The sequence below is a fragment of the Macrotis lagotis genome, chromosome X (assembly GCF_037893015.1).
Source record: "Macrotis lagotis isolate mMagLag1 chromosome X, bilby.v1.9.chrom.fasta, whole genome shotgun sequence".
NCBI lineage: Eukaryota > Metazoa > Chordata > Mammalia > Peramelemorphia > Peramelidae > Macrotis > Macrotis lagotis.
The window spans coordinates 625,855,003-625,881,757 of NC_133666.1; the positions used below are offsets into that span (position 1 = coordinate 625,855,003).

The 26,755-nt window shown below is 45.6% G+C and overlaps 4 protein-coding genes and 1 long non-coding RNA gene across 8 annotated transcripts in view; 3 read left to right on the plus strand and 2 right to left on the minus strand.

The window, feature by feature from the left end:
- The window catches only part of DNM2 (dynamin 2), an 85,567-nt gene extending 84,274 nt beyond the window's left edge, over positions 1 to 1,293 (plus strand). Inside the window, exon 20 of one of the 3 annotated variants that reach the window (XM_074203405.1) lies at positions 550 to 1,293. In XM_074203405.1, coding sequence (XP_074059506.1) covers positions 550 to 586 — 37 coding nt within the window. In that variant the 3' untranslated portion in view covers positions 587 to 1,293. The remainder of the gene's footprint in view (positions 1 to 549) is intronic. The other 2 variants (XM_074203403.1, XM_074203404.1) reach the window with 2 other exon arrangements.
- TMED1 (transmembrane p24 trafficking protein 1) lies at positions 849 to 4,164 on the minus strand. The gene is made up of 4 exons (XM_074203416.1): positions 3,870 to 4,164; positions 3,231 to 3,328; positions 2,782 to 2,971; positions 849 to 2,164 (listed from the first exon to the last, which is right to left on the minus strand). The coding sequence occupies exons 1-4, from the start codon at positions 4,074 to 4,076 to the stop codon at positions 1,946 to 1,948; spliced, it is 714 nt and encodes a 237-aa protein (XP_074059517.1). The 5' UTR covers positions 4,077 to 4,164; the 3' UTR covers positions 849 to 1,945.
- On the plus strand, positions 3,750 to 16,524 carry CXH19orf38 (chromosome X C19orf38 homolog). Its single transcript, XM_074203417.1, has 8 exons — positions 3,750 to 5,590; positions 7,690 to 7,790; positions 8,257 to 8,556; positions 9,406 to 9,498; positions 9,859 to 9,886; positions 10,629 to 10,672; positions 11,756 to 11,793; positions 15,411 to 16,524. Exons 2-8 carry the CDS (start codon positions 7,760 to 7,762, stop codon positions 15,555 to 15,557), a joined length of 681 nt encoding a protein of 226 aa, XP_074059518.1. The 5' UTR covers positions 3,750 to 5,590; positions 7,690 to 7,759; the 3' UTR covers positions 15,558 to 16,524.
- Positions 4,936 to 25,471, minus strand: LOC141500327 (uncharacterized). The gene is made up of 3 exons (XR_012471909.1): positions 25,054 to 25,471; positions 24,205 to 24,409; positions 4,936 to 5,240 (listed from the first exon to the last, which is right to left on the minus strand). It is a non-coding gene; the product is annotated as an uncharacterized LOC141500327 (long non-coding RNA).
- The window catches only part of CARM1 (coactivator associated arginine methyltransferase 1), an 82,738-nt gene continuing 73,585 nt past the window's right edge, over positions 17,603 to 26,755 (plus strand). For both annotated transcript variants that reach the window (XM_074203412.1, XM_074203413.1), the window contains exon 1: positions 17,603 to 17,825. In XM_074203412.1, coding sequence (XP_074059513.1) covers positions 17,603 to 17,825 — 223 coding nt within the window. The remainder of the gene's footprint in view (positions 17,826 to 26,755) is intronic.

Genomic DNA, 26,755 nt, shown 5'->3' on the forward strand with positions numbered 1-26,755 from the left:
GACCTTTAGGTGCCTGTTCCCCAGGACAGTTACTGAGGCCTCAGAACCACCTCTTCCCATCCTCACCCTCAGACTTTGCCTGCCCTTCTCAATAATATGAAGCTTTTTGGATAGAGTCTGATAATAGATTTATTATAATCTAGAAACACTACTCCCTGGAGATTCAGAAACCTGGTGCTATAATTTCCTCCCAAAGTACTGAAGGATAGGATGAAAAGATGCTATTGGGAGTATTACCTTCATTTGCCCAATGGGTTCTCAACTAGGAAAATAAACCAGAGTTAGGGGAAGTGCTTCTTGAAGAGGGAATGGTACCTGAAATGAAATAATCTGGCAGAAGCCAGATTTTCATGTGGTCAGACTGGATGTTTAACCCTTGGCCTGGAGGCATATACCTACATTGTCCCAAGATCCTACTCTGAACAGGGGACCCACTTGGCAACAGCATCATGGGGGCAGTTACCTGATGATCTGACAACTATACCATTCCCAGGGCCTTCTCTTCAAAACAAAATTAAACTTACTGTTTCTATTTCTCTTTGTGCTCAGGCGACCACCTCCTTCAGCTCCTTCCCGGCCCTTCTGAGTTTCATCCAGTTGAGTGACATCTCCATAGGCACCAGCCTGCTGCCTTGGCCTGGGCACTGCCCTATGGGCCTCAGGAGTTGAGGGGGTATTTTCTCATTCAGGCCAGGCCTAAGCTCCCTCCAGTGGCACCATGGAGAATTGGCTTTCCTCCTGCTGGTTACTGCTCCAGGCCCAAATTCTAGAGTTTAGTTTTCAGGGGTACAGGCCCTGGGTACAGTCAATTTGTACCCCCAGCCTAGGCTCCAATGACCACACACTCCACGATTCCAAGAGTAATTTATTGAACCAGAGCTGGTACTTTGTTCCATGTGGCTCAGGAGTCACCCCTTTCTACCCTTGGCCAGCAGCTCTCTGCCCAGGAAGGGTATTGCCCTTGTACCCTTGGCCAATCAGTTCCAAGGGTTGTTTGGCTTGAAGATAAGCTCAATGAACACTGAGTGAGTCAGTCCTCTGGTTGGGGGAGCAGCCACACTGGTGCTGTTGTGAATTCATTTTTAATAGGGTATGAGCCAAAGCCTCCCCCACCACATCCTACAGCCCCCTCCTGCAGGCAGGGCCAGAACCCATCCTGTCACCAATAAACTAACAGTCCTGGACAAGCATATGCCAGCGTTCGAGTTTCATTAAAAGTTCTCAGTGAGGCACACAGGGATTGCCCCCACCTACACCCCTCTGTTTCTGCTCACACAGTGCTAATTTTGTCTGAGCAGCTGGAGGACTGAAATAAGGGAGAAAGGTCATATGACCATTCTGGGAAGAGAACTCAGCCTGAAGACAACCTAAGCTGGCAAAAACAAGTGAATGGGATGAGATGGGGAGGGGAGTTTGTCCCCTATTGGATAATAGGCACCTGGAAGGGCAGGGATAACCCTTATTCTCTGGGCGGCTTTGGAATAGATTTCATCACCCCAACTCTCCTTGCTTGTTTTCTTCCATAGTGGAGCCAGCAACACCTTATCTGCACCTCTGATAAGGCTCAGCCCCTCCAGGGCAGCATGTCCCACATTGCAGCCCCACACCATCCCAGCTGTTCCCTGCTCCAGCTTCTGTTTCTATCTCAACTCAAGTTTGAGGTATCCTAAGCTTCAGGGGACAGAAGGAACTCCAAGAAGCCTTGGACTGAAATACCTGACCTATCAAAATAATTCAAGAGACTCCACCCCACACCCTGTCCTTGACAAAGGGAGAGGCCAGCATTCCAGGCTTCTCCTGACCCCTTCTTGGTCAGTTTTTAAACTGCTTCCCCAAGGAAGTTCCATAGTTTCTAAACTCAGGGCTATGAATAGACCCTGGGCAGGAGCAAGACTCCCTCCACCACCCCCCTCATTCCCTCCCAAAGCTACCCCTCCAGGGAGGGCTACGTGCGCACAGCCCGCTTGTCCTGGAAGAGGCCTTTGAGTGTGCACACTTGGAGCACAGCCACTAACAGCAGCAACCCCACATTCACAGCAGACCAGAAGTTAACCCGCTCCAGGTTGCCCTCCTGCAGGTTACGGTCTCGAGCCTCAAAAGCCCTCAATAGAGTCAGCACCTGGATACTTCGCTCCAGCCTTGTCTTCATCATCTCAATGGACTCCTGTAGGGAAAAGGCAAGCTCCTCAGACAAGCTCTAGACATAATGATCCCTGAAACTGAGATAAGCCTCACAGGCTGGGCAGGGAATTCCATTCTTCTAAAGAAAGACCAAGTAAGGGCATGTGACTGGGTAAAGACTTAGCCCTATTGGACCCAGATTTCTCAATGAGATCAAAACAGTCCTAGGGAGTACTAGTGGTGTAGTGAAAACAAAGGTCAAAATTTAAATCTCATTTACTGGCTAAATACTCTTGGCAAGGTGCTGTGTCTCTACTAATATTTAGGGGTGGCTAGGTGCACAGTAGATAGAGCACCGGTCCTGGAGTCAGGAGTACTTGAGTTCAAATCCGGCCTCAGACACTCAATAATTACCTAGTTGTGTGGCCTTGGGCAAGCCACTTAACCCCATTGCCTTGCAAAAACTATATATATGTATATATGTATATATATACTAATATTTGCACTATACATTTTACTGAGTTGAAAGGGAAGTAAGTGCTTTGTAAACTTCAAAATACCATATAAGTATAAATCCTTAAATTTTCCTTTTACTAGAGAGCTGTTCTTCGGGTCAGGGGGAACAGATGATGGACTGGGGCCAGAAATCCAGTTCCCCACCTTAATGTCTTCAATCTTAATGTCAAGCATTTCTTCGGGTTCGACCACATCAGCCCAGCCATCACCATCACTATCTTCCTCATCTTGTAGACTGTCAAATATGAGCTCAAAGAATACTAGTTTTTCTGAAATGGTGCTGAAGGAGTTGTCAAAACACAGCTTGTAGTCTCCCAACTCCGTGGGCTCCACCCTGGAGATGAGAGGAGGACGAGCCGCTTTGCAAGCCGGATGGGGTGATCACCCTGCCCGATCACCCCATTCTACCAAGGAGATGCCCCGACCGCCCTGGCAGGTAACAGTGGGTAACCTGAGGCCAGGTCAGGCTTTAGCAGATGTAACCAAACCCTTCAAAACTAGGACAGCCCGGCTGGGAGGTAAAAAGGGGAGGCTGGGGGGGAGGGGAAGAAGCCTCCAGGATTCAGCGTGGGGCCAGGGAAAGGTATACTCACGTGTGCACCCCATCGGACTTGCGGTACTCACTGACCAGCAGCACGCCCCGAGGGCTCTCCAGGGAGAAGTCCACGTCTAGCCCCGCACCTCCGATCACCTGCAGCCAGGGGCACAACGGGGCCTCCCCTGAACTCAGGTAGGGGGTTCCCCGGCTCTAGACTTGCAAGGAGGGCATAGGCCCCTGAGCCACAGGTGCCCGGGATGTTGAGGAGGCCCGGAGAGGCCCCGACTGCCCAGCAGCTGGGGGGCTCCCATCTGTGCTCCCCAGCTCCGGCCCCGCCCTCTCCGGGCCAGCTCCGGCCCCGGCCCCGCCCCCTCCGAGCCAGCTCCGGCCCCGCCCCTGACTCATCAGGGCCCAGGAGCCATGCCTAGCGGACCTGAGGCTCCGGCCCCTCCAGGCCAGCTCCGGGCCAGCTCCGGCCCCGCCCCCTCCGGGCCAGCTCCGGCCCCGCCCCTCCAGGCCAGCTCCGGCCCCGCCCCCTCCAGACCAGCTCCGGCCCCACCCCCTGACTCACCAGGGCCCGGCAGCTGTCCCTAGCGGACCTGAGGCTCCGGCCCCGCTCACGCAGGGTCCGGTCTGTGCCAGATTCCCCTCCCCCTCCCTCTTCCAGCTTGCCTACCCCCACCGCTGCCCCCACCTGGTACTCGGCCTCCAGGCTGGCGTTGGCCGGTGCGGGCTGGTAGAAACATTGTCTACGGCCAGCGGGCAGCAAAAATGTGAACTCGCCGTCCTGAGGTGGGGGGACCCGGGAGCCAGGCCCGGCCGCTGTCCTGGCCACCAGCGGGAACAGCCATCCCGCCAGGACCAAGGCCAGGACTTCCCTTGCCGCCATCATCCGGGTCATCCGGCTGTGTGAGGGAGGCACGCGGCCCCTTTAAGGCTCGGCTCCGCTCTCCGGGTGCCTCTCCGCTCGGTTGGCTGCCACTGCTGCCTGTCGGGCGACGGGTCCCGCCCCTTCTGCCCATCGCTGGGATTGGACGAGGCGGTGCTCTCCCCTTCCTTTTCTTCCTTTCCGGAAGCCACCCCTCCCGGGGCCTGGGCGGGACGAGACCTCGGCGCTCCGGCTGGCCCGCCCCCCACAGGCAATCGTGGAGACAGCTAAGACCGGGCCGGGAGGAGGAGCCGGGGACCTGACGCAGAAGCATCGCGCCCATTTCCCAGAATGCTTCGAGCGGCGCAAGGGCTGCCGTTACTCAGCTCCCCCGCCTCTTCGCGCGGTCCGCCCCCGCAGGGGCGGGGCCCGGCCGCCCGTGACCTCGGTGCCTCCGGGCGACCCCGGCCCCGCCGCCGTGGTGGAAAGGGCACGGTCACATGACTGGCCTTGGGTCATGTGCTGCCCCGCTGCCTAGATAGTTCTGGGTCTTTCAGTACCCTCGGTTCCTGGTGATCCTGCCACTTCCAGAAGCGCTGCTCAATGGAAAGCACGTGGAGGCTTGTTAGGCACCCCAAGTCAAAGATGATAATCTGGGGCGGCCAGGTTGCGCAGTGGGTAGAGCACCGGCCCTGGAGTCAGCAGGACCTGAGTTCGAATGCGGCCAATAATGACCTAGCTTTGTGGCCTTGAGCAAGCCACTTAACCCCATTGCCTTGCAAAATCTTAATAATAATAATAATAATAATTGTGGGAAGATGGTTACATTACTACAAAACCAGTTTCTTCATCTGTAAAATGGGATTTAATAATAATTATTCTAGCTGTCTAGCAGGGTGGTCGTGATTTAAAAAAAACTGCACCTGATAAAATCCCCAGAGGTTGTTATTTATTCAAGGCATTTAAAATCTAAGGGGGGGGGGGGCTGGCTATCCACATTAGTGTAAAACAAAGTAGGTTGTAAAGAGAGCAATGGCAAACACTCTGAGGACCCTGGGAAATTTTGCAGAGGGAGAAATCTGGGAAGAATTTTTTGGAGGTCTGAGATGGGTCTTGAAGAGAAGAGGACTTCAGCAGGTTGAGATGAAGTTGGAGTACAATACAACCCTGGAAGACCAGACATGCTAGACTTTGTATCTAATAAAGCAAGAGGAGATGGAGTACATTTGTGTGTAAAGGGGAGTAGCAATCACTCATATTTTATTATTGCTTTAAGGTTTATAAAACAAAGGTTTTTTTAGATTTTTGCAACGCAAATGGGGTTAAGTGACTTGCCCAAGGCCACACAGCTAGGTAATTATTAAGTGTCTGAGGTTGGATTTGAATCCAGGGACTCCCGACTCCAGGGCTGGTGCTCTATCCGCTGTGCCACCTAGCCACCCCTATAAAACAAAATTTTTAAAATAATCCTGTGACTTAAAGTACTGCAAAAAATATCATCCCTCTCTTAGAGATGAAGAAACAAAAATCACAGAGGTTGTTATACAGTAAGTATTGGAACAGAATTCAAACTCAGATCTCCTAATACTTAAAATCCAGTGTTCTCACTATGTAGTCCTTCACATAAAGCTGAAAAGAGAGGTTTGGGCCAGATTAAGAAGGGCTTTTAATAACGTTCTGCCCTTCAGCTTTAGTATATTCTAGTGTGTTGAAGACGACCAAATCCATAAACTCAGCCTCAGTGAATTCCTGAATTCCCAGCTATGTGTTATGAGACATCAAATACCCCTTTGACTCAAGGAGTTTACATCCTATTTGGAGAAATAAACTAATGCTCAATAAACAATTGGGAAAAGGATTAGAATCAGATTGTCTAATACAGACTATAGTTAGCAACAGTTATAATTATAAAAGTACAAACTAGGAAGCAAAAAGTTGGGGCTTGGTTCTGGCCTGAAGGGATTTAGCTAAATGGGAAGGAGGAAAAAAGGGTGTTCAGGCTAGAACTGTTTGAATTAAGATCTGGAGCTCACAAATACCATCTAAAGAATTCTCAACTAGTATTATGCTAAGAGATAGGAATACAAGGAAAAAAGAGGGAAAAAAGCAAAGCTTTCATCTAGAAGGTTGAAAAAATCTCTGCATAAAGATACAGTATAGATAAAATAGAGAAGCAATCTTCAAATTTCAGAAAAAGGGCCCCAAGAAATCACTTAGACATATAGTCCTGCAGTTTAGGGTCAACTGAAACAGTCCATATTAGTGATTATTTTAAAATGGCTATTCAGCTGATTTCTACCCTTGAGGAACTGTACCACTTTGAATAACTTTATATGAGGATAGATGTGTTTTGTATGAAATCACACTTTCTTTGCTGTTAATTGGGTCCCATTAATTCATCTTCCCAAAGTAGCCCAGTGAAGTAGCTATTATCCTTCTTCCAAAATATTTCTCACATTGGCTTACTGGATCCTTCAGTTTCTCCTTAACCTCATTTCTACCCATCTCAACAGTCAAATTTTACAGGACTAAAAGGTCCTTAAAAGCAAGGGCAATGTCTTTTTCTTGTTTTTGAGAGCAGAGTCCCACAATCTTTTGGGTTTTTTAGGTTTTTGCAAGGCAAATGGGGTTAAGTGGCTTGCCCAATGCAGCACAGCTAGGTAATTATTAAGTGTCTGAGACTGGATTTGAACCCAGGTACTCCTGACTCCAAGGCCAGTGCTTTATCTACTACACCACCTAGCCACCCCCTGTCCTTCATTTTCAAAGACAACCATGACATCGAGGTAGAAGCCATGATAAGCACTTGAATTGGATTTGAGTGAGAAGGTGCTGTGCTTCAGCCTCACTTTCTTGTCTAGAACCATCTGGATCCAGTGGCTAGCTATAAATCAGGATGATTGGAGATAGTTCTGGATTTGAGACAATCAGGCTTAAGTGTCCAAGGTCACCCAGCTAGTGCCACATGTCCTTCTGACTCCAGGGCCAATGCTCTATCCATTATGCCACTTAACTGCCCCCACAGAAGCTCTTTAATACATATATGAAAAAATGAATGAGGGTGGAGGAAAAGTACTTTATACTTGTTACTCTTCCTATGAACATTCTACATGACACATCCCCTCCATATCTTTCCAAAAATGTGGTCCCAAGCCAGACCTATGAATTCAAGAATCCCCTGAGACATATAAGCAAACAAAAACTATTGCTATGGCAGAAAGCAAGAGGTTTCTATTGCAGAAAAGTAGTTCAAGGCCTGGGGTTATTTGTCTTTTCCTGGTTAATAAAATTCTCCCTATGGAACGGCTTCTCAGGGTGAAACAGCCAGCCCCAGTTCAAGAAAATGATTCAAACTTTTGTTCCAGTTATTGAATATTGTGGTTTGTATCTGAAGGTATGGGTTTTCAAGTAACCAAGCTCCCTTCCCCATTTCCATTGCCTTTAAAGAAAATGTCAGCGCAAGAAAACATCCATTGTTTCTAAAATTTGTAGAATTCAACTGAAAATATAGAACTTCCTTGGTTTGACATACTATTTGTAGAAGGGGAGGGTAGAACAGCTTATTCCCTTTCAGTTTGTGAATGTGCAACTTCCTCCCTAGGTGAAGAAACTGCCCTCATAAACTATTTTCTTCTTGCCTCACAAGGAATTGATTGTGAGCATTTGGTTTGGTGTGTCCCTCTTTGGCCAGAATCATAACTGAACTCGGTGAAAAGATGCCCTGGAAAGTCTTCTTTTTTGTAACTGGTAAGTTTCTTTTCTTGATGTCTCTTTGAGCATCAGAAATCACTTCCTTATTTGCTGAACAGATATCTGAGAACATTTATTTGACATTTGTTAGACCTGAGGAAAAGGCTATTTGTACTGATTTCTCAGGATGTGTTGTATCAGTTTCAGGATCCTAACCCCAGAAATATGTGCTTTGTATTCTGTCCTCAAGGACATGAGATGGTGATGTGGCTTTCAAGCTTTTGGTTGTGCCTTTAAGAGGATAAGTGTAATGCCCATAACCTATGAGCCCCTAAATGTACCTTGGAAAATTCCTATCTGGAGGGTGGAAACTCCAGGGCACTCTTATAATGGAAGCGATAGGGAGGGAATGAATTGACATTCAAGGGAAAATTTCTTATCCATGCCTGGTCAGATCTGCCTTGTTGGCCAAATAGACAACTCAAACCACACTCAAAAACACTTTATGTTCTTTGTTTTTCAGGCTCTTTGGCAATACCAGCTCCTTCCATTTTCCAGATCCCGCCATACCCTAGCAACCCAGGGGATCCCATCCACCTTCAATGTGTGGCCCCCCTTGGCTTCCAGGTGGCTGAGTTTTCACTGTTCCATGGAGATGGGGTGGTCCAGACACTGAAGGCACAGGACACCCAGCAGGGAGTGGTTTTTACAGTGACCAACGTGAGCAGTCTGTCAACGCAGTACCAATGTCAGTACAGTGTGATGGGTGAGGTGGCCAAGCAGCTCTCAGACTTGAGCAAGCCAGTGAATGTGACCTTTCCAGGCAAGTGCCTGATTGCTTTTTGACACTTTGTATCATGTTGAATAGTTGCAAGCCCTCCCACCCGCTCTCTCCTTCCAGCTCTTCAAGGGCTAGTCCTGCTCCACCTGTCCTACCACATGGTCTCTTGTTTTGCTCATTACTTCCTGGAGGATTTACAAGGTGTTCTGCCAAGATGAATTGGTGATGTTTTAGAGTTCCAGCTTAACATGTAACAGTAGCTGCTAACAAAACTGTCGAAAAGTATCCGGTGTCATCCTCTGAGCATATAGTGGAGCTGGGGAGAAAAGGCAATTCCGTGTCCCAGGAAAATTGCTCTCTCATTCTGATTTTTCTTTTTCCAACTTACATGCGCAACCCTACCAACTCCTCCAGGTAGAGTGGGTCTACTGGGAAATAGAGGCAAGGAGGAAAGGAGGGACTGAATGGCTCTATCTGCTGCCCTTCTTACTTACATCCCTAGGACTAATTTCTCAGAGGTAGTCTGGTCTGTTCTGGGAGTCCTTTGGTGTCACAGGGGCTTCAACACAGAAGCGAATTCAATATTGCTCCTATCTAGAAACAGTGACTTCTCCTAGGCAGAGTAAATCCTTTGTAGAAACCACTTCTGGAAATCTGGAAATCAGACTCTGATGTATCCTTGGTCAGTTGCTCACCTCTGCAGCCTCGGAGCAAGGTCCTCTGCCTCTTGCAGTATGGTAGAATGGGAGACTGGGCTAGTCCTCCAGTGGTGCTTCCAAATCCAGTAAGCCTGCTCCTTTGGTGAAGCTAGACCTTGAGCACCTCCTCCCCTTTCCTTTCTATTGCTTCTCTCTTCCTGACTTGTCCAATCTCACCGTTCCTATTTTCTAGTGTCCTCTTGGATCTTAACACTCTCCCTGAGTCTGGCTGGAGCTTTCATCCTCATTGTGATGCTGGTTGTGGCCATTCTAGTGATTAGACGAGGTACATGGATTTCTTATCTGTCCCAAGGAAAAAATTTAGGAATACCAGGGTTCCCAAGTACTTTAAGCTCTTCTGGGGAGGGGGAGATTCCTTTTTTACCCAGGATCCACCCAGGACACTCCTAAGGCCTTAATTTCCTAAACAATACTATATCTTGTGACGATCACAGGCCCCCTTGGGTTAAAATCTCTGTCTGACTGTGATTCCCTCAGTGAAACAAGAAAGTCAGATTACACCCTGAAAGTGTCTGGTTTGACTCTAGAATTGTCAAGACTTTAGAGAATTGCTCTTTTGCAACATGACTGTATTGATAGAACAATCTAATACTACTTTGCTGTTTGCTGTTTTTGTTTTTGCCAGTTAAAGCCACAAACCTTCAGAAAAAAAGGTGAGTCCAGGAGAACTTCAGAGGGCATGTGGTAGAGGAAATATCTCTATACTTTGTCTTGGGATATGAATAGAATTGGAACATTTTTAGAAAATAACTAGTTCAGGGAATGAGAATAAAGAAAGGTATGTATTCTTTGGGGTCTATGAAACCTCCCATTTTGATCCGACACTGAGACAGCCCACTTTGGGGTGAGAGATCCTGTGTTGTTTAGACAATTATATTTCCCAGATTCAAAGTGAGAAGTGGGTTCTAAGACTTCCTTTTTAAAACTGTTTTCCTATTTGGAAAATAAGTCCTTCTTAATTTTGGGTTATGTGGCATTTTCTTTTCCTGGCTCACTTCACTCAAACTCTTTTTACATGTGAGATGACACTTAACTATTCAAAGTAAATATTCTTTTGTGGCTTGTAGAGTCAGCATCATTCCTTTACAGACACACCTTATATTTATTTATTAGCCAGTTTGATTCTACAAATACAGTTCAACAAGCATTTAAGCACAAATTATGTGCTAGAGGGGGTATATTGCATGTTGAGAGATAGGGAAAAATGTATAACATTATACTCCTTATTAGCTTTAAACTGCACCAAAACTTTTGGGATACCCTTGTAGTGCTTAAAATCTGTACAAATAATGATAATGAAAAATGGGACAAGATAGTGCCTAGGAGAGGTCTAAACTGCTTTTCAAGAACTTTTAGACCAGGGGGAATAGTTTTCTGTCTTTATTTCATTTGCAGAGAGAAAGAATCCTGCTGGACCAAGATAAACTACACTACTTCAGGTGTGTGTCCCTAGCTCCAAATTTAATAGTGTAGCCACTATAGGCTGTCTCTTTCTGTACCATTTATCTTAGATAACCAGTCTCTTCTGAAGTCAGAGTGTTGTAGTGACCCCTAAGTTAGCCCAGTTCTGGAATTGTTCATTAGGAACACTGGAGTTCTGGTTCTCAGGAATGAACTCACAATGGGGCTTTAGCTCACCCTCACTTTTCAAGTCTGATGTCTCTATTTATATCTAACTTCACTGCAATGACTACACAATCAATAGTTTTCTTATAGAAGCAACTCTAAAGGCAAAGGAACTGTCCTCAGTCTCCCTAGGATTGACTTTTCTCCTCTCTTCCCCTGAACTCTTGGTCCTAGCTCTCCCCAACAGTGAAAAAGATAGAAGGGAGTTATCCACCTGTCCATACTGATTTTGCCATGGAAAGAAAAGGTCAAGTTTTTGACTTGATAGATTTATTTATTTATTCAGCAAATATTTATTAAATACCTACTGTACTTAATACCAAGCCCTGCAAGGTGCTAGGGGAGATTCAAATTTAGATCAAAACAGTTCCCCCCTTCAAGGAACTCTTTGGAGGATGACACAAAAATAAATACTGATAATGTCCAATATTACAGGATAAGTACATTAGAGATGTATAAAACAAAATATTATATAAGGTCATATAGACAAAAGTTGCTAATAACAAGGAGTTATTATGGAAGACTTTACCATGAAGAGTAAGGAAACAACTAGTATTTGAGAAATTTTTTTTCCCTGTTTCCCTTTTTCCTCTGGAAGAGAATTTGCTCTTGTAGGAGAGAGAAAGTACCTTAGTCTTATGTCTCATTCTAGAGTCTAAGGGAGTTTTGGGTGGGTGAGAATTGTTAAAAATAATGCTATGGGGGTGGCTAAGTGGCATAGTGGATAAAGCACTGGCCCTGGAGTCAGGAGTACCTGGCTTCAAATCCTGGGTTCAAATTAATAATTACCTAGCTGTGTGGCCTTGGGTAAGCCACTTAACCCCATTTGCCTTGCAAAAACTTAAAAAAAAAAATTAATGCTATAGGCCTATCTTTTTGCTCTTCTCCCATTACAGATATGTCTTTTGATAACTCCTTGTTCTCCATTTCAATGGTGAGTGGTACAATTCTTAAGATAAAACTGATACTGGATTCTTGGGCCAGCTAGATGGCACAGTGGATGGAGTGTCAGACCTGAGATCTTCCTGAGTTTAAATCTGGCCTTCAACACTTTCTAATTGTATGACCCTGGGTAAGTTACTTAACCCTGTTTGCCTTAGTTTCCTTCTTTGTAAAATTATCTGGAGAAGGAAATTGAAAACCTACTCTAGTATCTTTGTCAAAAAAAAAAAAACCAACCAAATGGGAATCATAGTTAGATAGGGCTACAAGCAACAAGCATCCAAATTCTAAGGAATGAATATATCTTTAAGGTATATTGGAATAGTCCTTTACTTATTAAGTTGGACATGGTGGATTATAAGTAGCAAATTCTTCATCTTTCCAATGTCTAGGAAAAACATTTCTAGAACCAAAAAATAGAAATAAATCTGCAAAAAAGACATGAATTCTGGCAATGTAGAAGAGAGTCAGATTTTCCCTAGTTTTGCTAGTCTATCAAGTAGTCATTCCAGTTGTGATCTCTGACCTAACCACATCTTTGATCTAACCATAAGAAATGATAACAGTCTTTTTGGATGATTTGTAACTACTCTTTTATCCAGGTCCTAGACAAAGGAATGAAGCTATCTTTTTTAAGGCAGCCTTATTAAAAAGGTCACATATAACCCTCACCATCTTTGGGACTGTAAAAAGAGCCTCTTCTAAGTGGTGTTTTGATAGGACCAAAGGCAGTGATTCAAGTAGTCATTTTTACTCCAAGACAAGTACCCAGAGTCATGAAGCATTGATTACCTCCAAGTTTGTGTCTTGAGATGATCTTGCACTTGGCTTGGCATTTCCAAGAGCCTTTTCACCTCTGCAAAAATGACCAGTCCTAGGATGCTGAGAGGTTCCCACCTGTCCTTAGGCCCAACTACACATATATTTGAACAGCTCCCTAGACCAGTCTCTGGTGGTTTCTGGAAGGCCTGACTTCAATAGCACAATCTATTCCCAAGCAGCATTATGACTGTATACTACAAGTGATGACAAAAGACATGGAGAATTTAGAAATTGTCTATCTCATTGATCTACTACTAATAAAAATAAATGAAAACCTTATTTCACATCATTTGCCCCTCTGAAATTTGGTTAAAATCAGTCATAGGTTCAAGAGTTATCAAGGGAGATCTTCATTAATTTAACATGCATTCATTAATATTGAACTCATATTCATCTGTTTTATGAAGGGATATGTGGTTGAACTAAGAAAGAATACAAAGACAAGGGGCAGCTAGGTGGCACAGTGGATAGAAAGCTGGCCCTGGATTCAGGAGTGGCTGAGTTCAAATATGGCTTCAGACACTTAATAATTACCTAGCTATGTGGCCTTGGGCAAGCCATTTAACCCCATTGCCTTGCAAAAAAAAAAAATACAAAGACAAACCTGCCCTAAAGGGGATTATTTAAAGATCTAATAGGTATATAGGAAGTTGATAATAATATAAAATAGAATAAGGTCAATGAATATTTTAAAGTCCAGGGTCTCCCCTGCATCCAGGGCCATCCCCAGTCATCCAGATCATATCTGGACACAGGACCCAGATGGTTTCTGCCAGAGAAGGTGAGGCTGATGTCTTTGAACAGGGAGTCCTCCCTCATATAAATCCAGTTCACTTGCATGTCATTACCTCCCTGATTGATGTGGTCTTCTTCCAGAAGGAAAGACAAACAACAATAATGAAGGTAGAGATTGGACTGGGGAGTTTTGGGGGATGAACCCGAGAGATCAAAAACAAAAAATAAACAAGATTTTTAATTTACTAAATGTAGAGAAGACCTAAAAGAGTCAATTATCAAGCAAGAATTATTGAGAAAATGGTATTTTCATTAGCATAAATAGAGGAAGGAAAACAAACTTGAGAGAATTAGTTTTCTTTTGAGCAAATTGCCCTTGAAGTGCCATTAAGAAATCTAGGTGAAAAGGGACTGATACTAGTTGAAAACATGAATCTGAAGTTCAGGAAAAAGGCTGCAGTTGGAAACCATATCTAGGCAGACATTTTGTGAACTCAGGAAGCTAGACAACTGTCTTCATGAACTGTTTTCTTCTTGGTTGAAATTTTGAGCTGAAATGGAAATTTTTGTTAGGTTGAAAATTTTTAACTCCTTAGCAAGTAGGATTTTCCCCTCATACACAAGTTATTTTGGGCAAGACAAATCTAGGTCCTCTCTGAGTGAGATTTTTGAATCCTATCAAATAATGCTATACTACAGAAGAGAAACTGAGACAATGGTGGTCACGACTGCTTCAATATGGTTCCAAATACCTCTACAAATTCTTCTAGTAAAGAAAAGAAGGTGGCTGTGGTAATAAAGTGGGTTTTCAGGAGGAAGAAAAAGGTAAAGAACCAGAATCCTTGCCATAGAATAAACATCATTTTAGTGTAGATAGAGCTGATCCCACCAGAGACAGACTAGATGTATTATCTAAAAAGGAAGGATCACAACTTACCAGAGTCTATTTCCTCATCAGTAAAGTAGAGCTAATAACATTTGTATTACCTTCAGGGCAATGGAGAAGAGTTTACTAAATCTGTACATTATTGGGATTGTTGAAAAATAGAATATTTAATCTATAGAGAAGATTTCAGAAGAAGAGGGTTTCTTGCCTTCAAGAAAGGGATGTTATGGAGAAAAGGCTTTAGGCTTGTTCTTGTTCTGTTTGATCATTGAACTTTTGTGTAGATATTGCAGATATTTTTGACTCATTGTAAGAAAACACTTGCTAACAATTAGAACTTCCCCCCCTTCTCCCCACCCCCAAATGAAATAGGCTGCCTCAGAAAGTCATGACATCCCATCACTTCAAGTAGATATTTGGTGAGCACTTGTCTGAGATGTTACAGAGGGAATTTCTATTGATATAGAATGGACTAGATGAGTTTTCAGGTCTCTTACATTCTGAGAGGTCCATTTAACCCAGGGATGGCACAACTACATGAAAAGAGCCCAGACAAAGTTTCACAAGAAGCTGATTTGTAAGAGCTTTCAGAGAGCATTTAGTTCAGGCTGCTCCGTTTCCAAAAAAGAAACCAAGTTCCAAGGAGTTGTCACTTGTTTATCACACGGTGGCAGAGATGTAATAATAATATTTAGCACTTACAAAGTTTGCAAAGTGCAAATATTTTTTTACTGTCATAGAAACCTAGGAAATAGGTAATATTATTATCCCCATTTAAACATGAGGAAACTAAGGCAGAGAGAAGTTAAGTGACTTGCCCAGGGTTACACACTTAGTATCTTTGAAAAGATTCCCACTTGGGTCTTACTGGTTCCAAGTCTATCATTTTATCCATTGTGGCATTGCAATGCTAATTTGATTCTAATTCTCCTGAATCTAAATCTCTGGATATTTCTTAAATTCACGATATTGGAAAAGGAGAAATTAGCATAATTCGAGCAGAATATCACAAAGTGTATGGTTAAAATATGAGATTTGGAGCCGAGGGCTAATGAAGACTAATGTACAATTGTATTTAGTAGGGATGGAGAAGAAAAAGTAGGGGAATATCCCCAGTTTTATATCCTAGAAGTCACTTGATTGTTTCTTTTCTTTTATTGAAAAAGAAAATGACCCCAGAAAACATGGATACCCAAGGTACTTACAACAGCTCAACTCTGGCTCCAGAATCCTTTGCACCCAGAAAGAGACCCACATCTACTTCTTCCACTCCTGAGCTACCTGAATTCAGCACCTTCAGGTCCTTTGAATGAACCCAGAATTCCTGTACCTAGAAAGAGGCCCACATCTACTTCTTGTACTACTGGACTCTGAATTGAGCATCTTCAAGTCCTTTGATAGAACCTGTCCCAGGCTGTGGGACTAAGAGGTTGCATTTTCCCATTCCCTACTTTTGCATTCTTCCCCTGATTCATCAATTTCCAGGTTGGATTCTGAAGAAGTTTGGGAGGTCTGGTTCCTGTGTATCCCTCTTACCACCCTTTCATCTCTCATCCAGGGTCCCTGTAGGGGGGAATACAACTACAAACGTTTAAGAGATACTCTCATGTCCTCAATCAGATTTTTGTTGTTCCAATTAAAATAACCTTTTCTGTGGCTCAGGAGTTAGCAATACCCTTTTATATGTCTCCAATTCATAGATGATAGATTTATCTGGAAAAGAGCCCTCAGATGTCATCTAGCTGAACCCTGCACTAAGTAATTTTTTTTTTTTTTAGGTTTCTGTAAGGCAAATGGGGTTAAGTAGCTTGCCCAAGGCCACACAGCTAGGTTATTATTAAGTGTCTGAGACCGGATTTGAACCCAGGCACTCCTGACTCCAGAGCCAGTGCTTTATCCACCATGCCACCTAGCTGCCCTGAGTGTCTATCTGTTGAACAGAAAATGCACAGGAAACCAGGACCTCAGGGATAACGAAATCAGAGAAAATTCTAGGGAAATGGTATCAGTCAAATTCTTCTGCCCCCATCTAAGTGACCCATTCTGAGCACACTAACATTAATGGCTATTGCAAGAGTACAGTCAAGACACTGAAAAGTTCCTGTCTGGATTTACAGCATCTGGCTCCACTAAAAAAAGTTTTGGAATTATTCCAACCACTACCAATGCTTTCCTGCCAGCCGTAGATGGTAACAGGTACCTGCCAGATTGTATTGTAAGAATGATTGGTCCTAGAGTCCTAAGTGTTTGATCTTTGTGTGTCATTCCTTTTTCTTTGAAAACTACAGAATTGGGGGGGTGGGGGGGGGCAAGATGTCTACTATTGATTACCACCAGCACTGAGACATTTGTAAGTAACAAAGTGTGGAGTCTTATCAAAGCTAGCTGGATTTCTATTATTAACCCTCTGGGTTTTAGAAGTGATTTGAGTTTGAAGTCAATGCCTGGATCACACAAGTCCGACTGGCTATCCCCTCTGCCCCATGCCCACTTAGGAGAACAGAGTCAGTAGAGACGGGGAACCTCTTCGGGCAGGGGTCTGGATACACCAGCTCCAGTTTCTTTTCCAGTGGCAGGGGGGAGTCTTTCCTCTCAGCTAGAATTGGAAAAGGGGGTGGGGGTGGGGGTGGGGAGCGGCCAAGTCGGGAGGATAAAAGAGGTGACTCCTTCCTTCGGGGGTCAGTGCCTCGGGTCGGGTCGGGGGGGTCAGGGCTGATGGGGTAAGAGGTTTCCTGCCACAGAGCAGGGCCGGCTCCTAGACTCGGGCCGTGCACAGGTGGGCGGGCACAGCTGGCGGTGGGCGTCCTCAGGGACTGAAGGACAAAGCTTCGGGGCAGGGAGCGATGCGGCGCGGAGTCCGGCCGCGGCCGGGGCAGCACGTGGAGGGCGCAGCTGGCCAAGCCCCGGAGCCGGCGGGCGGGGCGCGCTGCCATCCCCACGGGGCGGGGGGGCGCGGAGCTCGGGCAGCCGTTCTCCCGCCCTCTCGCGGCGCCACTTCCCAGGGCGCGCCCCCGCCAAACCCTCGGGGGAGGAGGCCGGGCCGGCCCGGCCATGGGGCGCTCTCTGGGCCCGGGCCTCGGCCGGGGGCGTGCCCAGCCCGGCCCGCGGTGCCCCTCGCCGCCGGTAGAGGGCGCTGTGCGGCGGGGCTCGGGCCGCGGCAGCGCCTGCGAGGCCCCTGGGAGCCGCCAGAGCGCGCTGCACCCCGGCCTTGGCTTGTGTGCTGGCTGCAGCCTGGGCCCGGGCGGCGGCGGCGGCGGCGGCGGCGGCGGCGGCGGCGGAGGAGGAGGAGGAGAAGGCGGCGGCGGCGGCGGCGGCGGCGGCGGCGGCGGCGGCGGCGGGGCCTGGAGCCGGATCTAAGATGGCAGCGGCGGCGGCGGCGGCGGCGGCGGCGGCCGGGGGCTCGGGGCCGGCGGGCGGCGTGGCGGCCGCGGGGCCCGGCGTGGCCGTGTCCGTGTTCCCCGGCGCTCGGCTCCTCACCATCGGGGACGCGAACGGCGAGATCCAGAGACACGCGGAGCAGCAGGCGCTGCGCCTCGAGGTCCGCACCGGGCAGGACGCCGCCTGCATCGCCCTCTACAGCCGTGAGTGCGGCCGGCCCGGCGCCGGGAGGGGGCCCGGCCGGGCGGGGCGGCGGGAGGGAGGCGCGGGGGGCGCGGAGACCCGGCCCCCGCGGGGGTGGCCCGAGGCCTCGGCCCCGGCCTCGTGGTGGCAAGGCGGGCCCCTTTGTAGCGGCGGGCCCCGATCGCCCCCGGGGCCCGCGGGCCCCAGCCTGGGCCCCCTCCGGCCCGGAGCCTCCCGGCCCGGGCCCTGACGCGGCCCCCGGGGGGCGGGAGCCTTCCCCCGCCGCCCCGCTCAGCCCCCGCTCAGCCCCCCGATCCCCGGGGGAGAAAGTGCCCACCCAGCTGCCCCGCGGGCTCCCCGCCCGGCTGCCCCCGCCGAGCCCCCTCGTGGTGCCCTCCGCCCGGGGCCCGAGCCTGGCAGGACCTCGGCCCCGGCCCGGAGCAGGGGCGCCCGGCCCGGGCAGGCCGGGCCGTGGGGGCGCGGGTGCTCCAGCGAGACGCGTGGGGAGGACCGAGGAGGGGAGAGTGGCGAGAGAGAGAGTTGGAGAAGTTGGTAAGGTGGGAGCGGGGAAGGCTGGGCATCGGGAAGGGCCGCAAGGACGGGAGAGGAGGGGAAAGCCAGAGCGAGCTATGAGAGGAACAGGCTGAGAGAGAAGCAGTGCAATGGAAGCCCAGAGGAAGGGCAGAGGCCTTGGGAACTGAGGGAATGTGTTGGCCGAGACGAGCCTAGGAAGATAAGGAGCAGATGATTGAGGGCCAGAGCTGCCAGGGCGCCCACTCACTGTTGGAGAGGCTACAGTTGAAGGCCTCAGATGGTGTGAAGGAAGGGCACAGAAGAAGGAATTGCCAGGGCTGGATGAGAATGAAGTCCCCTCTTTTGAAGAGGAAACATTAGGGTGTATTGGGAATACATCAGGGAATCAAGTGAAGCTTGCTTCAAAGTAAGATTTTGGTTAGGTGTTAAGTTGGGGGTGGTGAGCGAGATGCAATATAGCATCTGGAGTGTTAAGAATTGTGATCAAGAGGCAAGTATTATAGAAGAAATGCATTTTTAGACTGGAAGACTGAAGAACTTAGGTCAGGCCTCAGTCAAGAGTTCAGAGCTTAGTAAACATATTTACTTACAAAGGAGATCTTGTGAAAAGAAAAGGCATTGAAGGAAACTAAGGCGTTTGGAAGGAAATGTAGTGATGAACTTATATAGAAGATCATTGTGAAAACCTTGGAAGGTATTTTTTTCTAGTTTGGTTGTTTTTTGTTTTTAGATTTTTTTCGAGGCAATGGGGTTAAGTGGCTTGCCCAAGGCCACATGGCTAGGTCATTATTAAGTGTCTGAGGTTGGATTTGAACCCAGGTACTGCTGACTCCAGGGCCGGTGCTGTATCCACGGTGCCACCCAGCCACCCCAGGAAGGTATTTTTTTAAAAATAAAACTTTACAACGTATTCTTTGGAGAGAAAGGGGGCTAGTTTGGAAAGGTGGTCTTTTCATTTCAAAGATATAGTTGGTTTAATTGCATTTCTCTCATTCATGTTTATACAAAGAGCCCTGATTAAGTTGCCCAAGTAAATTACTTTCAGAATTTTTCCCACTTAATGAAATTCTTGAATGTTATTTCTAAAGATTTCTATTTAGACACTTCACTTTTAAGTTTTTATTCTGATTTGGTTTCTGTGGGTTACTCTACTCTCAAGTTTTTATTGTATTTCTCTTTTATTCCACATTCTCTTTTCTACCACTTGTTATTGTGACCCTCTTACGGAATAGTTCAAATCTACTTCATGCTTGTGTTCTGGGTAACTCAAACATCTCACTTTGTTTTAACTACATACTTAGAAATTTAAATTCAAAAGCTACTTTTCTCTTCCATATTTTCCTCCTCTATTGAAAAGACACACTAAACTGCTTCCAGTATATAATTTAAAATTCAGTTATGATGGGGATAGAGGGAGGACATCTGAAAAAAGAGTAGACTTTTTATTTTTTTTGCAAGGCAATGGGGTTAAGTGTAGCTTGCCCAAGGCCACACAGCTAGGTAATTATTAAGTGACTGAAGCTGGATTTGAATTCAGGTACTCCTGACTCCATGGCTGGTGCTGCATCCACTGTGCCACCTAGCCTCCCCCGAAGGGTAGACTTCTAACCAAGCCTTTATAGAGTTGAGATATGAGATAGTTGGCTCAGAGGATTGTAAGAAGCACCCACTATCTACTCAAAGAATAAAACTCTTTGAGGTTTGGGACCTTGTCTTGGACTTCTTTACAGTTTCCAGAGAACCGATTCCCATACATAGCAGGCATCAGTAAATATTCTTTTAGTAGTCTGTCCCAAAGAGATGTTGTTTGTCCCTTCCTGAAGGAGATCATGACATCAGGGAAGTGATGCCATGATAAGCACTTGAATTGAATTTGAGTGAGGTGGTCTCACTTTCTCCTCCAGGGTCATCTTGAGTCCAGTGGCCAGATATGAATCAGGACAACTGGAGCTAGCCTTGGACTCAAGGCAATCAGGGTTAAGTGACTTGCCCAAGGTCCAAGTAAGTGTCTGAAACTGAATTTTGAACTCAGGTCCTTCTGACTTCAGAGTCAATGTTTTATCCCCTGCACCACCCAGCTGCCCCCAAAGGGGTGTGTGTGTGTGTGTACACATATATATACATTGAGTGACAGAAAACCGACTGGGGTTTGGGAACAGTCAGTAGTTCTTCCAATTTTGCCTTAACTTTAGAGTATATGAAGAGGGTAAAAAAAATACTTGAATTTCAGGGCAACAGACCTGCCTAAGCAGCATCCTTTCCCTCTGCTTCCACCACCTACTCCCTCATTACCTTTCACCTTTATCTCTTCCCTTCTCAAGTAACCATCTTGTTTTCCTTTTCCCCTTCCACTATGTTCTCTGGAACATCTATTCTGCTGCAAATAATATTCTCTTCATCTTAGCTATCTTCCTGGTTTCATCCTGCATTCTTGACTATCCTGCACAGCACTGAATGTTCATGTGCTCCATTCTGGGAGACCAGGAGGGGGAAAAGGCATACTCCTTGATTCTCTCCACCACTTTCAGACACTTCTGTTGTCATCATTCAACAGCCTTTCTTCACTTCATCTACCTAGATACCACTAGCCAGATCTGGTTGCAGGCATTTATTTCCCTAGCTCCCTTATCCTCCCACAGTCTTCTTCTCCAACTGTGGATTTAAATACTTGTTGATCCCTTTTCAAACATCTTGGCCTTCCAGCTGGTCAGCCTTTTCAATGGTCATGATCTGTGTACCATGATCTTAGCTCTTAAGACTGACTGTAAGGTCTTGATATGTCACTTTCACCTAGTCTTTGTTCTATTCTACTCTTATTGCTACTTTAGTTGCTCTGTTCTTTTTTTTTTTTATTTAATATTCTCATTTTGTGCAAATAATGTTTTTTATACATTAATAAAATATTCTTGTTTAAGAGTAAATGAAATACCCCCCCATATGTATAGACTCACTTGAGCGATAAAGGGTAGAGAAAAGATTAAAATTAAAAAAAACATAATAGTAATAATTGTAGGTATGGCCAGGTGGTACAATGGACAGAGCACCAGCCCTGGAGCCATGAGCACCCGAGCCCACATCCGGCCCGTACACCCAACAATCACCCAAGCCATGTGATATACAAGCCACCCGAACCCCACTGCCCTGCAAAAACCAAAAAAAAAAAAAAGAAGAAAAAGACCCAAAATAAAATAAAATAGTGATAATAGTAGGGGTGGGGGCGGCTAGGTGGAGTAGTGGATAAAGCACTGGCCTTGGAGTCAGGAGTATCTGGGTTCAAATCTGGTCTCAGACACTTAATAATTACCTAGCTGTGTGGCCTTGGGCAAGCTACTGAACCCCATTTGCCTTGTAAAAACCTAAAAAAAAAAGTTCCATATTTTTCCACCATTGCCATTGCTGATCGCAACTCCCTCCTTTCGTATTTCTTCAGTACCATGTACTATATTTTCCTCTCTCCTTTCACTCTGACTCTGCTGTAGTGTAGCTGAGTGGCACAACAGACAGATCCCTGGCTCTGGGGCCAAGAGACCCCCAGCCCCCATACCACCCCTTAGGCCCAGCATCCACCTGGCCCTGTGGTCCCGGACAGGCCTTCCAATCCCAGCCCCTTGCAAGAAGTAAAAAAGAAAATGTGTTATATCTGACCACTCTCCCCCCATGGTCCATTCTCTCCTCCTTCACTCACATCCTCTCCTTTCCCCTGTCCCCCCCCTTCTTACTCCAGATGTCTATACCCCATTGAGTATATATGCTGTTTCCTCTCCTAACCACCTCTGATGAGAGTGAAGTTTCCCTCATTCCCCCTTGCCTTCCCCCCTTCCATATCACTGCAATAGCTCATTGTAATAAAGAAAAATCTTATTATATGAAATACCTTAGCCTGTTCCCCTTCTCCTTTTTCTTTCTCCCATTACATTTCCCTTTTTTCTATTGACTCCATTTTTACACCATATTTTACCTTCAAATTCAGCTTTCTCCTGTGCTTCAGCTATAAAAGCTCCCTCTACCTGCTCTATTAACTGAGAAGGTTCATATGAGTATTATCAGTGTCGTTTTTCTATGCAGGAATACATGCAGTTCATCATCAAGTCCCTCATATTTTCCCCTTCTCCCCCAATCTCCATGTTTCACCTGAGTCCTGTATCTGAAGATCAAACCTTCTGCTCAGCTCTGGCCATTCTAACAGGAACATTTGAAATTCCCCTGGTTCATTGAAAGTCCATCTTTTTCCCTTGAAGAGGACATTCAGTTTTAGTGGGTAGTTGATTCTTGGCTGCATTCTAAGCTCTTTTGCCTTCCAGTATATTATATTTCAAGCCCTATGAGCTTCCAATGTAGTTGCTGCTAAGTCCTGTGTGATCCTGACTGCAGCTCCACGGTATTTGAACTGTGTCCTTTTGGCTGCTTGTAATATTTTCTCTTTGACTTGGGAGTTCTGGAATTTGGCTATAATATTCCTAGGGGTTGGTTTTTTGGGATCTCTTTCTCAGGGGGATCTGTGGAGTCTCTCCATTTCTATTTTGCCCTCTGCTTCTAGAATATCAGGGCAATTTTCCTGTAATAATTCTTTGAAAATGATGTCAAGGCTCTTTTCCTGATCATGACTTTCAGGTACTCCAATAATTTTTAAATTATCTTTCCTAAGTCTGTTTTCCATATCAGTTGTTTTTTCAATAAGATGTTTCACATTTTCTTCTAATTTTTTTTTTTTTGGTTTTGAAGTATTGAGTCCTGGTTTCTCATAAATTCATCAATCTCCCTGAGTTCTATTCTTTGTGTGATGGATTTGTTCTCCTCAGAGAGTTTTCTTATCTCTTTCCATCTGGCCAATTTTGCTTTTTAAAGCATTCTTCTCCTCAATAACTTTTTGAACTGTTTTATCCATTTGACCTAAGCTGGTTTTTAGCATGCTGTTTTCTTCAGCATTTTTTTGGATTTCCTTGACTAGGCTGCTGACTTCGTTTTCATGTTTTTCCTGCATCTAACTCCCTCATTTTATTTTCAAAGTGTTTTTTGAGCTCTGTCAATAGCCTGAGCCCAATTTCTGTTTTTCTTGGAGTCTTTGGATGCAGGAGCTTGTGCTTCCTCATCTTCAGACTGAGTATTTTGATCCTTCTCATATGCAGGCTCATATGCAAACTATTTCTCAATGGTGTTCCTCTTGTTTCTCTGCTTGCTCATTTTCCCAGCCTGAGCCTGGTTTTGGGGTGCTTCCTGAGCTTTTGGGACACTCCCACAAGGGTCTTAGTGTGTGAGGCTCTGTCCTCCCTCCTGGTCTGTGAATGATCATATGCGCCCCACTCTGCTAGGGGCCTGAGGTGGGGGGGCTGCTGTTCTGTGGGGGGGCCTAGACTTAGGGGCTCCGCCTGCTTCTGTTTCCTGGATCTGGGCTGCTGTGTGCCCTGAGGGCTGGGCTTCAGGAGCCCCTGGGGCTGCCTCTGGGAGGCTGAAGTTCTTTCTCTCTAGTGGGCCACCCCTCTGGTGGGTTGCCCCTCCAACCCCTGGGGAGCAGAGCCTTTCTGCTCTTTTCCAGGTTACCTTGATTAGGAGAACTGCCTCATTGGGTCCCTCTGTGGGTTCTGTCTGGAAAATTTAGTTAGAGTCCTTAGCTTATAAGTTTTATGAGAAAGCGCCTAAGAGACATTCCTCTCTTGTCACCATCTTGGCTCCTAGTTGCTCTGTTCTACCCCTTCCTCTTCTCCCAATCATCTTTGCTTTGGCCTTACTTTCTTCCCTTTGAAAATTTAACCATTTCACCAGTTTGAGAAGTTAATTAGTTCAACTGTGTACTGTCTTCTACTCTTGAATCCTATACCCTCTTGGACTGTTTCTATTCAGATCTTGAAAACCCTTGGCTTACCTTACCTTCTTCACTTCTTCATTGCTGAATGCCCCTAGAGGAACTCATGCCATTCTGCTAGTTAGATCTAGATTAACGGCAAAGCAATCCTTTTATTTTTTTCCTAGTTGACTTTTCTACCCCTCTCCCCATAGCAACTGGTCCAGCCAATTCTCTTCTTTCTCTTAAGTCTTCTGTACCATTCCTTCAGCCTTCCATTCAGTAAAGGACCTGCCAGAAAAAAAGAACTGTTTAAGCTGCATCTTCTTTTTGGTTCCACAACTCCAAACTATTCTCTCTTCCTTTGCTACAGAAACTCACAAAGAGATGGCCCTGTTCACTAAGGTAGGCCCTCAGTATGTGCCCTGAGTCTTCTAGGAGCTTGTCTATTTGATTATCCCCCTTTCTAATATTCAGTTTCCCTGTCTACACTGACTCCTTCCTGGCAGTCTACAAACATCCTCTTAGTCTCTTCCATTCTTAAAAACCTTTCACTTATTCACTGAGGTGAAACAGCCAGAGCAAGGCCTTCTAGGTCCATCATCAGAATAAATGAGAATAGGAATCTCCTCAAGCTGGAATCCTATAGCCTTACTTTCACAACCAAATTACTAGAAAAAGCTGTCTTATTATTTCTACTTTATCTCCTCTCATTTTTCAGACCTTTGCGATATGGATTTAGACCTTACTACTCAACTGAAAGTATCTCCTCCATGCAATCTCTTAATTGCTAAATCTATTGGTCTTTTCTCAGTCCTTATGCTTCTTGACTTCTTGTAGTATTTGACATTTTATCACCCTTGCCTCCTGAATACCCTCCTCTTAGATTTTCATAACACTGTTCTCTCATATTTCTCCCACCTGTCTGACTATACCTTGTTAATCTCCTTTGCAATATCATCCTCCATGAACCATCACCCTGCTCCCTGGATTTTAAGTATCTCAAGACCCTGTCCTTTTCTCTTTTCTCTCTTTCCTTTCTTGATCATATCAACTTTCATAAGATCAGTTATTTCTGCAACTATATTCTTAGATCTGTATATCCAGCCCTAATCTCTCTCCTAAACCCATATGACCAGAATTGTCTTTTAGACATCTTTACTGGATATTCTCTTGGCATCTAAAGCTTGATGTGTCTAGAATGGAACTCATCATTTTCTTTCTTAGACTTCTCTTTGAAACTTCTCTATTTTTGTTAAAAGCACCATTATCCTTCCAGTCATTTAGGTTTGTAATCTTATAGTTACCCTCCACTCTTCCTTTTCCCTAACCCCTCCCTCCCCCCCTCCCGTGTCAAATCATTGGCCAAGTCTGAGGCTGACCACAGATGAGTTGACTCTTTTTCTTTGTAGAGATTGAGTACTATTGCTTAGAAACTTTTCAATGCAAAGTTCCAAAGTTCTATAGAGACCCAGAGCTCTAGAATTTAATTTCTACCTAGGCCATGTCCAGAGGGAATGGAAATTTCTTACTCAATAACATGGTGAAAAGTAAGGAGAAGACTGGCATATTTAAGCCATTTCTTTCTTCAAGATCTATCTAGAAGAGCCCTCCCTTATGAAGTGTCTTGAATTCAAAGCCTTCTGATTTAATTAAATTTTGGGCAGAAAGTTTGATAGATTAGAATTTTCTTTTTTTTTTTGAAAGATGTTATTTATTTTGAGTTTTACAGTTTTTAATTTTTTCCCCCATTCTTGCTTCCCTCTCCCCACCCCCCACAGAAGGCATTCTGTTAGTCTTTACATTGTTTCTATGGTATACATTGAGATAGATTAGAATTTTCAAGAGCCATATTTTCTCAGATCCTGAGTGAGCATACTTAGAGGGGTGAACAGATGTGGATGACTTGATGATTGCCTTTTTTTTTTTTAGTTTTTGCAAGGCAATGGGTTTAAGTGACTTGCCCAAGGCCACACAGCTAGGTGATTTATTAAGTGTCTGAGGCCACATTTGAACTCAGGTACTCCTGTCTCCAGGGCCGGTGCTCTATCCACTGTACCATCTAGCTGTCCTGATAATTGCTTTTCTTTTCTTGGGATGGCATTGGCCATGTGGTTTGAAGGTAAATGAACTGGGTTACAATCCCAGATTTTACTTCTCTGTGTTACCTTGGGCAGGCTGCTTAACTTCTCACTTGTTCAATGAAAGCATTAGGGTAGACAAGTCTCTCGGGACCCTTGCCTATGGACAACTATGGATTTTTTGGATTCAAGTCTATGGTGAATACTGAGGGACAGGGGAACATTGACCAGGATACCTAAATGAACTCATCCACTTCTCTGGGTAACTGTGGAGGGGGTTTGTTTTATGAAGGTCTTATTCTAGACCAGATACTGTGGGGTTCCAGCCTCAGGCCTAAAGGAACTTGAATTCTCCTGGGGGTGCCGCTTGTTCATAGAGAAGTCAGTACAAGTTCACAGGATAACCCAGCAGAGTCATTTCAGAGGAGTCTATAAAATGATTGTTTTCTGATGGAAGCAATAATTGGTAGTGAGCCCTGCAGTTTCTCCAGACCATCTGTATTATTAAAGGCCAAGGCCCAAGAGGCATGGGGGAAGAAGGGAAGAAGGGACAGGG

Coding starts and splice junctions, on each gene's coding strand:
- TMED1 (XM_074203416.1), bottom strand. CDS start 4,076: ATGACCCGGATGATGGCGGCAAGGGAAGTCCTGGCCTTGGTCCTGGCG. Junction 3,329..3,869: donor GCCTGGAGGCCGAGTACCAG/GTGGGGGCAGCG, acceptor CCCTGGCTGCAG/GTGATCGGAGGTGCGGGGCT. Junction 2,972..3,230: donor AAGTCCGATGGGGTGCACAC/GTGAGTATACCT, acceptor TCTCATCTCCAG/GGTGGAGCCCACGGAGTTGG.
- CXH19orf38 (XM_074203417.1), top strand. CDS start 7,760: ATGCCCTGGAAAGTCTTCTTTTTTGTAACTG. Junction 9,499..9,858: donor CATTCTAGTGATTAGACGAG/GTACATGGATTT, acceptor TGTTTTTGCCAG/TTAAAGCCACAAACCTTCAG. Junction 10,673..11,755: donor GATAAACTACACTACTTCAG/GTGTGTGTCCCT, acceptor CTCCCATTACAG/ATATGTCTTTTGATAACTCC.